The sequence below is a fragment of the Bubalus bubalis genome, chromosome 4 (genome assembly GCF_019923935.1).
Source record: "Bubalus bubalis isolate 160015118507 breed Murrah chromosome 4, NDDB_SH_1, whole genome shotgun sequence".
Lineage (NCBI taxonomy): Eukaryota > Metazoa > Chordata > Mammalia > Artiodactyla > Bovidae > Bubalus > Bubalus bubalis.
In genome coordinates, this window is record NC_059160.1 from 91,430,155 (window position 1) to 91,445,100 (window position 14,946).

Below are 14,946 nucleotides of genomic sequence, written 5' to 3' on the forward strand. Positions count from 1 at the left end.
GGAAAGACCATAGCCTTGACTATAAGGACCTCTGTCACTAAAGTAATGTCTTTCTTTTTTAACACACTGTCTAGGTTTGTCAAAGTGAAACAATACATTCATTCAAACTTTGTCTAGTATTTCAGACATTCAGGACACAAAACTGAAAAGCATTGGTCTTATCTCTCAATGACCTCACTTGGGATAAACTGACATACAAATTAATTATAATACACACTGCCACACTCTGGATAACACAGGTATGTATTATCCAACATGAGAACATGAAAGATATAGAGCCTACATCTGCCAGGAGAAAGGAAGGTAGTTTTAGAAAGGTTCTACAGAAAAAATAATACTTGAGTGAATCTTGGAAATTGAAAATGACTTGTGTTTTTCTTTTTATGTTGTTGCTTAGTCTCTAAGTTGTGTACAACTCTTTTTCAACTGCATGGATTCTGGTCCGCCAGGCTCCTCTATCCATAGGATATCCCAAGCAAGAATACTGGAGTGGGGTGCAATTTCCTTCAGCAGGAAATCTTCCCAATCGAGGGATCAAACTTGTACCTACTGCTTCACAGGAGGATTCTTTACCACTAAGCCACCTGGGAAGGACTTTTGTTTTGATACTTGTTTTTAAATCTCACAAAACACTGATTACTTTCTAGAAGGAAAACCTCTCACCTTCCTGCAGACAGGAGATTGATGGCAATAGCTGAGCCAATAACTTCTTGCATATCTACGCCAATGATAGCCAACTCCACCATCAGCCACAGAAGGATTCGTGGAACCTAAACACCAAACAGCAGAAAGATATGGTTCTAATTAATCATTTCTAAGAACTTCCCCCATAGTTTAGAATTCACATTTTGGTAGTGATCCATAAACAGTCCTTTATTAAACCTTAGGTCTAGAGATGAAGAACCAGAACTCAGCTTTGGCCCCCTGCTGGAGAGGGCCAGGCTGCTCTTTGTGGCAGAGCCTGTGAGTCAGGGTCAGGGCAGCAGCTGATGCCAATTTCTTCTCCTTCCGTTTCACTTGACAGAAAAAATGAAATTTCCATTCATTATTTCCACTTAACTTTTTTTGCCTAAAAACAATCCTAAAATTCTTAGGGGGAAATGAGGATGCTAAAATGGTCAAAATATTGTTCAGGAGAGAACAGAAATACTATAGAAAAAATATCTATCCTGACCATAGCTGAAGAGACAAAACAAACATGAAAAGGCTGGAGTCATCCTTAATATAATAATGCGCAAGCAAGTTAAAAAAGACAGATATGCAAAAGGGACTCAGGACAAAGTGTTGGAACGGGGTGTCCAATAACAAAATCTGGAAGATAATCTCATCAAATAATTAAACAGAAAGAAATTTAGTAGTGCCAGCTCATTGAAGCAGGGGGCAGGGGGCCTTGGGGGGACCACTTTCATGTACCTACTACTGAAAAAAAAGTCACAAAAAACAACAGCTGAGATACATGAAGAAAGAGAAGCTAAACAAACTATAAATTACCAGGTGTTTTTTTTTTTTTTTTTTTTTTTGAGACACATATAAAAACAAAACAAAAAAAGGCAGGTAAAGATACTCTCTCACAGCCAGGAAAGGAGATTAAACTTTAAGAAAAAACTGCAGGTAGATACTTATCTAAAGATCAAGTCAGTTTAAAGCTATCTTCCAGACCCTGCGTCTATCCATTCGTGACTTAAGCAGGAACAAGAAAGACCTAAATATCCAGAAAGAAACTATAGAGGACAGTGTAAACTCCAGGGTCAAGGTAAAATGAAAAAGCATCATTAACAAATTCAAAGATCCTGCCAAACATGTCCTAGTAAAAGAAAAAAACTTACTTCAGATTGACAGCAAAGACAAACAAAAAAGAAAATATGCATAATGCAAAGTAATGGAGTAATATGGATGAATGAAAAAAAAAGCTTTAGAAAACAGCCCCGCCCCTTTGTGGACTGGGCCCTGCTTGGTGCCAAAAGGCATAGTAAAAGGTAAGTGTTTACTCACTCAGAAACGTCTAAGGAAACTTTCTGGTAAATGTGAGTCTCGTTAGATTTTGAAGGAGTGCAGAAACATGGTTTAGCAGCAAGAGAAACTACAGAATTTCCCTTGGGACTGCCAGTCCTCTGGGACACAGATCCCCTCTTCCTCCACTATTTCCGTATTGGGGCGGGGGGAGGCGGTGGGACAGCACAGGTTGCCAGACACACAGTTACCTATGAGTAACAGACAAACGCTGCTCACCCTAGGATACTGACGGTAACACACTTCAGCAAGATGAAGCCCGGTGACCACTCCCAGCCTAGCTGCAAGCGTTTGGAGCAGGACCCCGACAATGGTGGCCAACAGAAGAACCCAGAGCAGCTAGAGAAGAACACAATCCCAACATTACACTCATGAGACAACTGGAAGTTTGGGTTTGGTTGTTTGGCAATGGGAATGGGAATGGGAAACAGTATACTCAGGAAAGCGCCCCGTTCAGGGATCCAATGACTGAGTTCTCTATCACATTCTGCACAGAACTTGCTAGGTCACCTTGCACCTTTCTGAGTCTTAGTTTTTCCTATTTGCTGTTTCACTTTTGTTCAAGGAAACTACCTGGGTAAAATAAAATTAAAAACCAACTACATGACAAAATAAAATTTAAAAACAGATGGAAAAGTACTTTTCACCTAAGTGTCAGAGCCAATGATGTATCAGCATGTAGCCACCAAGGCTGATACCCAGCAGGCAGAGCAGAGGAAAAGGCTGTGGTGCGCTGTGTGTGTTTAAAAAGGAAAGAGGGAGGACTCCATGTTCACCTTAAATCCAGCCAGTGCTCCAGACTGCAAATCACATTCAATGTTTCCTGGATCCACAACGCTCATAAGAAGTCCTGGTCCTGTGAAGACCCAGAGTTTACGAAAGCTAAAACAAGAGTGCTGTACGAGAGAGGAAAACAAAGCAAAATGATTATCACCTTTGGGAGAGAATGGATACACATGCATATGTATGGCTGACTCCCTTTGCTGCCACCTGAAACTGTCACAACATTGATAATTGACTATAGTCCAGTACAGAATAAAACGTTAAAAAATAATAATAATAAAGTGTCTCTTGGAGAAATAAAAAAATTATCACCCACCTCCAAACTGCTGATCTAATTTATTATTTTATCACATAAAAAGCAACAGTATCAGTTTCATAAACAGGATTTCCGAAGTTGGACATGGGTGTGTCCAAGTTTAATTGCCATCTACTCCACAGCTTATCAATAAGACAGTCAACTCTGTCCAAATAAGAGTCCAACCCTTCTCTTACTTGCCCTTTCCAACAGCCTTTCATTCTAAAACCCCAGCAAGAATATCAGTACTATCCAAATTAGACAAAAGGCACCGTAAAAAGGAACCTGAAATTCTCGTTTCTGGATCAAAAAATACTCACTAGTACAACTTGGCGACTGTTTTTCAAGGACCTTAGTTTCCTTAACAGTTTCTGTTTACTCTGACTACAAAAATTCAGTCTTCAGAGATTGCCCGCCAGAACTGACTCTGAGGCTATTGATTTTGAGTTGTCCAGCAGACTCTGAATTCATAGGTTTTCCCCAGATAATAATGTTTTCCTCCAAGGACCTGTCACTAACCTTCTCTTCAAGAACGGCATGATTCTCATCCAGGTAGGTGGTGAACTGCTCCTCTGAGAGGCCCCTGGAGGACTGAGGAATTGAGGAATTACTGTAGGCAGGGTTGATGGCACCAAGACTGGCAGAGTCCCCATGGTCTCCAAAAGCATCCTCTGAATTAACAGTTTGAGAAGAAATGAGTTAAAATTAACAAAATACTCTAATATTAATAATCATCTTAGAAATACTGAAATTAAATCTTTTAATACCTAAACACATAAGACTGACCTGTCTCTATCTCAATTTACTTTATTTTTATTTATATTGTTAATAAATTACATTTTGAATAGGCAATACATTCACATGGCTGAAAATGTGAGAAATACAAAAATGGTTATGGTGATAAAGCTCCCTCTCAGCCCTCTTCCCTGGTCACTCAACTCTACATCAGTTTTCAACATTAATCTCACAAACGGTTTCCCCCTACTTTCACACTTCTATTATCATTTGCCAATTTTTAGAATCATTTCATTTTCTTCTAAAATCACTGATGTCTAGGGCTCAATATATAACATCCCCAGACTAGCCTCACTGATAACCTAAAATCTTAACTTTTAGAAGGAAATAGGCTAATGGGACACTCCCCTCTCCACCCTCCATCCGTTATTTGGTAGGATTTACCAACTCGATGGACATGAGTTTGAGTGAACTCTGGGAGTTGGTGATGGACAGGGAGGCCTGGCGTGCTGTGATTCATGGGGTTGCAAAGAGTTGGAGATGACTGAGCGACTGAACTGAACTCAAAGGATCATCCTTGGACATTATATCTCCATCAGGCTTCCCCCAAAATTGGTAACTTGCAAAATCCTGCCACATTTCAGGCTAAAATCAGAAGCTGCAAGGAAACCACCAAACAGGAACCCTTTGCCATCTGACTAAGATCTGCAGTGAACAGCTTGGGGAGGAGGGTAGTTATCACCCTCAGGACAGGAGGGCTCATTGCAGACTAATCATCGGTGTTTCCCTTCCTCCTGCATTTTGCTGCTAATTTTAAATGCAGGGAGACAGAGTGTCTGGGAGAAAAGTGTTAAGAGACAAGAAAGTTAGGAAACTCAGTGTGTGTAGCCATCAAATGGTTATTTTTAACCACCAAGCTCTAATCTCAGGGTTACCAAGATATCTTTGCAGTTTTCTTTCTATAGGGAACTGACTCACTTTACCTTAAGCGTTACTGAACTAAGGAGGAAATTTACAGAAAAAGAATGCAAAGTCTAGAGAAATTTAGAATCAGGAAGGATTAGTCAAAGCACAGTCTCATTAAATACTCTATAAGGCGCTAGTTCAGTATTTTCCTGCTGCATTCTCATCTGAAGCAGCCTAACCACCCTAGCAAAGAGTTGACTCATTGGAAAAGACCCTGATGCTGGGAGGGATTGGGGGCAGGAGGAGAAGGGGACAACAGAGGATGAGATGGCTGGATGGCATCACCGACTCGATGGACATGAGTTTGAGTGAACTCTGGGAGTTGGTGATGGACAGGGAGGCCTGGCATGCTGCAATTCATGGGGTCGCAAAGAGTTGGACACGAGTGAGCGACTAAACTGAACTAAACCACCCTAGAGGTTTTTATGCCAGGCTGCAAGTTATACTGCCTTTTCAAGTACTCAAAGTGTTAGTCGCTCAGTCGTGTCCGACTTTCTGTGACCCCATGGACTGTAGCCTGCCAGACTCCTCTGCCCATGGAATTCTCCAAGAAAGAATACTAGAGTGGGCTGCCATTTCCTTCTCCAGGGGATCTTCCCAACCCAGGGATCGAACCCAGGTCTCCCATACTGTAGGCAGATTCTTTAACATCTGAACCACCAGGGAAGCCCTAGCTAAGCACTACTGCTATAAGAAACCAAACTTGAAGCTAATCTTAGCTCTTCTCAGAACCAGAAATAAGTTATGAGGGAGGTCTCTGTGGTTATAAATCCATTTCATTTACAGCCTAAGGCACCAGGTGGTGACCTCTGAATGGAGCAGGTCTCCATGATATTGTTGGCTGGGGTACAATGGTGCTTTAGTCCAACTCTTGCAACCCCATGGTCTGTAGCCTGCCAGGCACCTCTGTCCATGGATTTCCCAGGCAAGAATACTAGAGTGGGTTCCCATTTCCTTCTCCAGGGCATCTTCCTAACCCAGGAATCGAACCTGGGTCTCCTGTGTTTCACGCGGACTCCTGCACTGCAGGTGGATTCTTTACCAACTGAGCTACAGGGAAGTCCCAGAAGATAGGAAATGCAGACAATTTTTGATGGAACAGAGGACAAGAACGACAATATGGTAAAATGTTACTGGCTTAAGCCTAATTCCAAATAAAAATGAGTCAATAGCACAAAGCAATCAATTACCATCTGGAACAGATATCTGAACAGAAGATGCAGGACCCAATACTATGGAGGATACCTGAGTGTCTGAATTCATAGAACAGGATTCTGGAAAGGAGAGAAGAGAGGGAGAGGAATTAGCAAGAACAAATAAAAACAAGTTCAAAACAAGCATTCTGTGACTCTGTATGACTGAACCCTTACTATATGAAATGAATAACTGTTCTACTGAATTAGATAACCTTGAAAATAATCACAGTTTTCAGAATATGATTAAGAGATGTTTAACAGAAAAAAATGTAAACGTTTTCATCATGATTTTGGTGGCAAGAATTCAAAACCAAACAAGTAAAAAGTATTTCAGGGAAGTGGGTTTTAATCAGCCTCCACAGAGAGGTCTGCAGGCAATCACTCAATCTCTGCCTTTGCCTCCAGATTAATCCAAATATTTAAAAGACTGACTTCCCCTCATTTTGATGGGTTTTTAAGGATAGAATCTATAACTCCTTTTGATCCAACAAACAACTCAAGTGAGCTCAAGTTTCAATTTTCTCAGAAGCCGGTGGTGAGGGTAAGGGTGCGGTGGGGTATCTTCTGGAGTGTAAAACACAGCACCTCATGCTAATATAGAAAACATAGGAACTCCCCTGCCAAAAAATTAATTGATTAAATAAACAAAATAAAATAGAAGTGTCCAAAAGTGTTAAGAGTAGTTATTTTTAAAAGAACATTATTATTAATATTGTTATTATCAAAAGTTTCTCATTTTTGACCTACTCATGAGGAACCAATTCAATTATTACAGATTATTTTTGTTGTGATGACTGATATCCTGTTTCAGAAGGCACAGAAGTCTTCAATACAATTGAGGAAAATTCCTATTCATAACAGGCCTTGAAAGTTTATCTTTAAAAAGTAAACAATCGAGATGGTAGTGTGCTTTTTCTCCAAGTATGAAGTGTGAAAAGGTGCTTGTAAAATAATTTTAAACACAAGTATCTCAAGACAAAATGTTTAATAAATTAAAATTTAAATAAATTTTTACTATTAGTATTCTAAATGATTAGTCCCATAACTACTTACAGAGCTAATAAAACACAGTAAGTCTGATCTTTTCTGTGAAATCTCTGTCCAAGAGAGAAAATGGATCCTAGATTCCAACTTCTTTTTTTTTGCTGTGCCATGCAGCTTGTAGGATCTTAGTTCCCAGGACAAGGATGGAATCCCAGCCTGACAGTGAAAGCACTGAATCTTAACCTCTGGGCCAACAGGGAATTCCCTAGATTCCAACTTTCTCATCAGAACATCGAGTCAGATTTCACAAAATTATATGCGTGTCCATTATTTGTTTTTATACCTTATTCAAGATTCCACACTGTATTTAACTGCCTTGAGCAGCTTCAGCTTCATGCAACAAATCTTGGCAAACAGTCTTTTCATTTTCATTCTATTACAAATATTTTCTAATTTTCCTTGTTAAGGCTTCTCAGGTACACCCATCATTTAAAAGTGGACATTTAATTTCCAAATACATGGGATTTTGTTTAAAGTATCTTTAATATTTTATATTTTGATACTAATTTCTCATTTAAATGCTTTTTTCTCTGCAATCACCTCCTCTGTTTTTTTCAGTCTAACTTTATTGAGACTTTCAAGGCTAAGTCGAAGATTTCTCTTGGTAAATGTCACATTGCACTTGAAAATATGTGGGTTATTTGCAAATATCTTTCGATATTGATTTCTAACATGATTCCACAGTGATAAGAAACAGACTCTGTATGATTTTAATACCTTTAGATCATGAAATTTTTGCACATTGTTTTATGTTCCTGGATATGTTCCAGTGTCTCCTAGTTTACAGTCTACGGGAGCTTGAACACAATTTGTATCCTACTGTTGTGTGAAAATTATATAAATCTTAATTATCTTGAATTGCTTTTACAGTGCTTTTCAGGTCTACTGTATCTTTCTACTTTTCTGTATATTCATTCTATTCATTTGGAGACTTTGATATTGAAACTCCAGCTAAAAATCTTAATTCATCTAGTAAAAAAAATAATTGAATTTACACCATAAGTACTTCAGTCAAATCAGGCCAGCATATTATGCACTAAACGATGTTCTTTTTTGTAAACTCAAAGTTTCTCATTTTGCGATTAGGTCCCAATTCTGCTACCTATATAAACAGCAGCTTTTTGGAAGGAGAGAATCTCAAGACAGAAGTCTTTCATTAGAGCCTTTCAAGTAGTAACAAGAGAACCTGAGAGAAACTTTTAAGCTCACATAAAGAGCCTAAGTCTGTCAGCAGACATTTCTGTTTATATACACAATAAGGAAATAGGGGATAAAGGTATCTTTGATTTCACAGCACCCACCCAAGCTCTTAGCATTAAAAGTCAAATATTAGAAAAGATGCTGCTTTGTAAATACCAGTGTGTAACCTCGTCACTTCACTGAGTCAAAACTGAACCAAGGACTTCCCTGGTGGTCCAGTGGTTTGAAGAGTCCACTTTCCAACACAGGGGATGTAGGTTTGATCCCCCGTTGGGGAACTAAGATCCCACATGCAGAGAGGCAACTACTGAGCCAGCACCACAGAGACGCGAGAGCATCACAGCTGAGATTTGATGCACTCAAATAAATAATAAACAAAATAAGTAAATGTTTAAAAAGGAAAAAAATCAACCAAAGCTGCTTAGTATCTCTGTGTACATTCCAAGGGATCACTGCTGACTTTGTAACAGTAGAGTAAGATTTATGTACCGCTTCCCCATTCACTAGCAAAAAGTACAGCCAGGCTGCCCAAAAATTCTCCACCCAAGTCCCATAGCCATCCTGGAACCAAGTATGCTGCAATCATGGTCTTTGGGGCATTGACTTCAGGAAAAAAAAAAAACAATGGCCTAGGCCAAGAATATAAATGAAATATTATCCAATAAAAAACTAAACAGTCAAGTTTTCATTTACCCAACATAGCTATCATGGACAGACCCAGTACTGCATAGCTGGAGTTTTCCATGTAGTCTTAATGATAAACTAAACTCAGCAGAAAGTCTATTGTCACAGGTAATCATACTATACCCTCAGGTAATGAATGACAAGGATGAAAAACAGGCCTAAGGGTTCACGGGCAATAGGTTCAGGGGATCAAAATTCCTTTATTGTGGAATCTTTTAGGGGAAAGAAGGCACTTACAGGTAATAATAACAAAAACTCCTACATGCTAGGAAATGTTCTGAGCACGTTATGCGTATTAATTCAATACTCCCCATCAGCTCTTTAAGACTGATATTATCAATCCCCATTTTAAGTATGTGGAAACAAAGGAACAAAGAGGCTAAGAATCTTGCTCAAAGGTTTACAGAGCCAAGACTAGTTGGGGTTCAGATTCCACGGGAATCAAGGGAGAAACACAAGGTCCCCTAGTTGCAGCAATATTCACTAGAACTATGGCCAGCAAAAATTTCTGGAAACCTGTCTCCTCTTGCCTCGCATTCCATAGAATTTTTGCTTCTGATTTTACTTTAAAGAGGTGTCACATTCCCTTAACTTCGTAACACTCCTTATGAAAGCAGTGGACGGTATTGGAATATCTTTACACACTGGAAAACTCAAGTCCAGGTTACTCAACTTCTTCAATGATGCTCTTTGAAAAAGTCTGATATATGAAGAGAATTGGGGGAAACCAATTGAAAACAAAACAAACAAAAACAGAATGTCCAAAAGTAAACATAGCTGCAACAGCAGGAACCTATAAAACTGAACAGATGTCGAGCAGCCAGCCACCCTTCTCACACAGGGAGTGCGACAACGCCCCTACAAAAGTTCCTGAGCCTGGAGGCTGCACAAACAGCCCTAAAACCGATACACAGCAGGACTCAGCGGTCTGTCCAGGCCCTTCACACGAAGAGGCGCTTCTTGGATGTCGCCTGTGGTAAAATGAATTCTTTCGCTGAATTGCGGCGGCGGGAGGCCCAGGGAGCGGACGGGGCATCAGGGCTCAGAAGATAACAAGGAGGCCGAGGGGACCTTGCCCCGCGTCCGTCGGCCTCTCCCGCGGCGTGAAGCGGGGTCAGCAGACCTTCGACCACGGGTCCCGGGACCGCGGCAGGTCCGGACCGCCCAGGGTTTCAGCCATTTTCTCTTTAGGTCTCCTTAGGCCGCGGCGGGGAAGGGGCGAGGCCCCTGCGACCTCCGGCGTTAGCTTCCCGACCCCCGCTCCCGGCGCCCTCCTCTCGCTCTTCCTTTGAAGAATGCAGCTCCATCTGGAACCCGCGTCCAGGCCCTCCAGCCCGCGCCGCCCCTCGCAGACCCGCCTGGCGCCCCGCACGCCAAATACTGGCCGCGGCGCCTGCTCCCAGGCTTGCCCTCGAGCCGCCCGGAGCCCGGGAAAGCGGGGCGCCCGCGTGACCCCTGACCTGGCCCACTCCCCACCTTACCGGCTCCGCAACCACCTGACAATCGGTCCCCGCTCCAGCGGCTCCATATCCCTGGAGCCAGCCCCACGCCAGCCTCCCCTTACACGCCCTGCGGCTGACCCACAGGATCGCAGCCGCACAGTCCTTCGGGTTGGATGCTCCATATTCGCCGTGGGGCCAACGCGCGTGGCAGGCTGACTACGGACCCCGAGTCTCCGCCCACTTCAGGCTGATTGGGGGCGGGGCCACGGAGGCCTGGGCGGGAGCTGTCTGCGGCTGAGCTAGTGCTGGAGCTGGTCCAACCCACACTGTGCTGTGGAGTCTCCCACCACGCTAGCAACCTGCGGACGAGTACGTTTCCTGCTGTAGTTCGCCGTGGCCTCGTTAGGCCCTGGAAGACAAGATCATTTCTTCTGAGACACGGCTCTATGAGAGTTCCAGCTCCACCCTGCAAAGTATAGCCACCTCTCGCCCCCAGAGCCATATCATAGTATCTGCTGCCCCACCAAGAGCGCCCCACACCTGGGAGGAACCGCGAAGCATCAGCTAGTGCAGCCAGTTCGACTGCATCAGGTGCCCTATTCCGAAGTCTTAGCAATGAATTTTCCTTTCTCCTACTCAGCTGCCTCGCTTCTTCTCCCAAACTTTATTTTCCACCTACCCAAAAGCAGTCCCGCTCCATTCCCAGTTTCAATCGCACATCCCAGTCTTTCTCTGAAGATGACGACCAGGCTAGTGGTGCTTCAGAAGGGAGAATAGTCTGACTAACCACCCTAATTTTCTACAATGTCCCTTACAACTGCCAGAAACATTCTTAGACCCCTCTCTCTACTGGCCCCCACATGGCCCCCATAACCGCTTTCCTTAAAGGTAACCAAGCATATCTAAGCAAGTCATAGATCTAGAGAAGAAAAGCATAAAACCCTCCAACATCTTTCTTCATGTAAAAACTGCTAGGAGAAATTTTTATTAGTTGATAAAGGAGTCCAAGAGAAGAGGAAAGGAGAGTAAACTGCAAAAAGCAAAATCCAAATAAAGGACAAAGTACAAGCAAATTCAGGGACCCAAAAAACTGGGCTGAGCATCATCAAACATCTGATACAGGCGGGTTTCCATAGAGAATTTCTCCTAGAGAGAAAAGAAAATCTACAAATTAATTCTGAGAATCTCTCTGCAACACATATGGGGAGTTTCAGAAAGGCTTAATGAAGTCCCTCCAGAACAGAACCTTTCCTTTGGGAACGTCTACTGCAACTAGAAAATAAAATGGCTGGAGCCTCCTTGTCGTGTTCCAGGTCTGCTCTGGTGGGTAGAGTCCCTGGGCTATTATATGCTTATTGCTGGCTACTTACTTAGCTCACAGTGTGGGGCTGCCACCTTCTTACTCTGCTTCTTCATTATGCAGGCTGGGTCTGACTTCCTCCACTGCTGCTCCTGCTTCTTGCCTCTATATATGCAGAGGAGTGCACCTTCTCTTGGTTAGACAATGCCTCTTATGCTTCTCTGGGCAACACATTGTTAAAGATACCAGAGGAAATTTCAAGAAGCAAATAACACTCTTAGAAGTATAATCAAATCTCATCTTTGACCTGCCCTGAAAAGAAAAACTTCATATATCTGCCATTCCTGGATACTAATGAACAATTAATTGCATTTGAAAACTTTTATTCTGAGATTTCATCTCTGTCTCCTTTCGCAGGAGCTAGAGTCACAGAATAGCATAGCATCACAAGACGAAGATGTCTTTATTCCAGGACTAGAAGTCATCCCACTACAATTTGACCTATCTCTTTTCTCCTTGTTCTACAGCAGACAAGTTTCCTAAAGCATACCTGGCTTAGACTGGGTTGGGCTCAATGTACCTGCCTTCATGGGAAAATAGAAGAAAAAAAGAAGACATACGAAAGCACCCAAGAACAAACGTGTTTAAGGAAAAGGCCCTGTTTTAGTTTAGGACTCCCAAAATAGGAATGCATTTCACAAGGAGAATCTACCATAGCACCCCTCTCACATTTACTCAGGAATTGCTCCCAACATACACACTCACGTCTTGCCTACTGGGTCCCTGCTATTCACTTATAGTAACTGACAACATTAATGGAATTCTTACTATATATCAAACACCATATGTAAAATGTTATAAATAGGAATTAATCCTCACAATAAATTTGTGAGGCAAGAACTATGATCTTAATTTTGTATATTAGGAACCTAGGTCTGAGGGAGATTAAGTACTTTGCCTAAAGACCCACAAGTGAGTGATAGAGCCAGGCTTTGAATAAAGATTTGTTAGATCCAAAGAGCCAGCTCCCCACTACCATACTATAGTGCCTCCATCTAAAACAATTTCCTTCCATTCAAATCTCCAGCTTGGAAATGATCCTCTTTTATAAAATCCTATTTATGTAAATTCACTGAACATTTCACAGTACCAAAATAACCAACTGATTTCTGTATAGATGCTAATATGTATCTGTATCGTATGTGCTTTTTATTTGAACAGGAGACTTTTCCTTCCATGCTCACCTCCCATCCACTCTCTCAATATTCTTTTTCAAGCTTTTGTTTTCCCTGAACTGCCTGAAATTAACTCCTCCTGTTTGTACCTGCTCAGAACCTCAGTCCTGTCTGACTTTTTGCAACCCCATGGACTATATATAGCCCACAAAGCTCCACTGGTCTATGGGATTTTCCAGACAAGAATACGAAGAAGGTTGCTATTTTCTCCTCCAAGGGATCTTCCCGACCTAGGGATCTAATCTGCGTCTCCTATGTCTCCTGCGTTGGCAGGAGGATTCCTTACAAAGGAGCCACCTGGGAAGCTCCCCAAACTTCTCCCACCCCTCCCTTTTTGTTGGAGGACAGAAGGAACAAAAAGTGCCCATCAAAATGAAATGGCATCTTGAGATGGAAAGAAAGACAGGCAGCTCCATATAATAATGTTTCAGTTTACAATCAGCATTACTATGAACAAAGCTAGTGGAGGTGATGGAATTCCACCTGAGCTATTTGAAATCCTAAAAGTTGATGCTGTTAAACTTCAGCACTCAGTTCAGTTCAGTTCAGTCGCTCAGTTGTGTCCGACTCTTTGCAACCCCATGAACCGCAGCAAGCCAGGCCTCCCTGTCCATCACCAACTCCCGGAGTCCACTGAAACCCATGTACATTGAGTCGTTGATGCCATCCAGCCATCTCATCCTCTTTCGTCCCCTTCTCATCTGGCCCTCAATCTTTCCCAGCATCAGGTCTTTTCAAATGAGTCAGCTCTTAGCATCAGGTGGCCAAAGTTTAGGAGTTTCAGCTTCAACATCAGTCCTTCCAGTGAACACCCAGGACTGATGTCCTTTAGGATGGACTGCTTGGATCTCCTGCAGTCCAAGGGACTCTCAAGAGTCTTCTCCGATACCACAGTTTGAAAGCATCAATTCTTCAGCACTCAGCTTTCTTTATAGTCCAACTCTCACATCCATACATGACCACTGGAAAAACCATAGTCTTGACTAGACGGACCTTTGTTGGCAAAGTAATGTCTCTGCTTTTGAATATGTTGTCTAGGTTGGTCATAACTTTCCTTCCAAGGAGTAAGCATCTTTTAATTTCAAGGCTGCAATCACCATCTGCAGTGATTTTGGAGCCCAAAAAATAAAGTCAGCTTCTGTTTCCACTGTTTCCCCATCTATTTGCCATCAAGTGATGGGACCGGATGCCATGATCTTAGTTTTCTGAATGTTGAGCGTTCAGCCAACTTTTTTACTCTCCTCTTTCACTTTCATCAAGAGGCTCTTTAGTTCTTCTTCACTTTCTGCCGTAAGGGTGGTGTCATCTGCATATCTGAGATTATTGATATTTCTCCTGGCAATCTTGATTCCAGCTTGTGCTTCCTCCAGCCCAGTGTTTCTCATGATGTACTCTGCATAGAAGTTAAATAAGCAGGGTGACAATATACAGCCTTGACGTACTCCTTTTCCTATTTGGAACCAGTCTGTTGTTCCATGTCCAGTTCCAACTGTTGCTTCCTGACTTGCATACAGGTTTCTCAAGAGGCAGGTCAGGTGGTCTGGTATGCCCATCTCTTTCAGCATTTTCCACAGTTTGTTGTGATCCACACAGTCAAAGGCTTTGGCATAGTCAATAAAGCAGAAATAGATGTTTTTCTGGAACTCTCTTGCTTTTTCGATGATCCAGCAGATGTTGGCAATTTGATCTCTGGTTCCTCTGTCTTTTCTAAAACCAGCTGGAACATCTGGAAGTTCATGGTTCACATATTGCTGAAGCCTGGCTTGGAGAATTTTGAGCATTACTTTACTAGCGTGTGAGATGAGTGCAATTTTGTGGTAGCTTGAGCATTCTTTGACATTGCCTTTCTTTGGGATTGGAATGAAAACTGACCTTTTCCAGTCCTGTGACCACTGCTGAGTTTTCCAGATTTGCTGGCATATTGAGTGCAGCACTTTCACAACATCATCTTTTAGGATTTGAAATAGCTCAACTGGAATTCCATCACCTCCACCAGCTCTGTTCGTAGTGATGCTTCTTAAGGCCCACTTGACTTCACATTCCAGGATGTCTGGCT

At 42.2% G+C, this 14,946-nt stretch overlaps 1 protein-coding gene across 9 annotated transcripts in view; it reads right to left on the reverse strand.

The window, feature by feature from the left end:
* LOC102407231 (natural resistance-associated macrophage protein 2) overlaps window positions 1-11,868 on the reverse strand; it is a 33,415-nt gene extending 21,547 nt beyond the window's left edge. For 6 of the 9 annotated variants that reach the window (XM_025284162.3, XM_025284158.3, XM_025284157.2 and 3 more), the window contains exons 1-6: window positions 11,726-11,867; window positions 5,980-6,063; window positions 3,608-3,759; window positions 2,787-2,906; window positions 2,230-2,349; window positions 664-770 (exon numbers count right to left, since the gene is read on the reverse strand). In XM_025284162.3, coding sequence (XP_025139947.1) covers window positions 664-770; window positions 2,230-2,349; window positions 2,787-2,906; window positions 3,608-3,759; window positions 5,980-6,063; window positions 11,726-11,771 — 629 coding nt within the window. In that variant the 5' untranslated portion in view covers window positions 11,772-11,867. Of the gene's footprint in view, window positions 1-663; window positions 771-2,229; window positions 2,350-2,786; window positions 2,907-3,607; window positions 3,760-5,979; window positions 6,064-11,725 lie in introns of all 9 variants that reach the window. The other 3 variants (XM_025284164.2, XM_025284160.2, XM_025284161.2) reach the window with 3 other exon arrangements.
* Window positions 11,869-14,946: the final 3,078 nt, after the last annotated feature.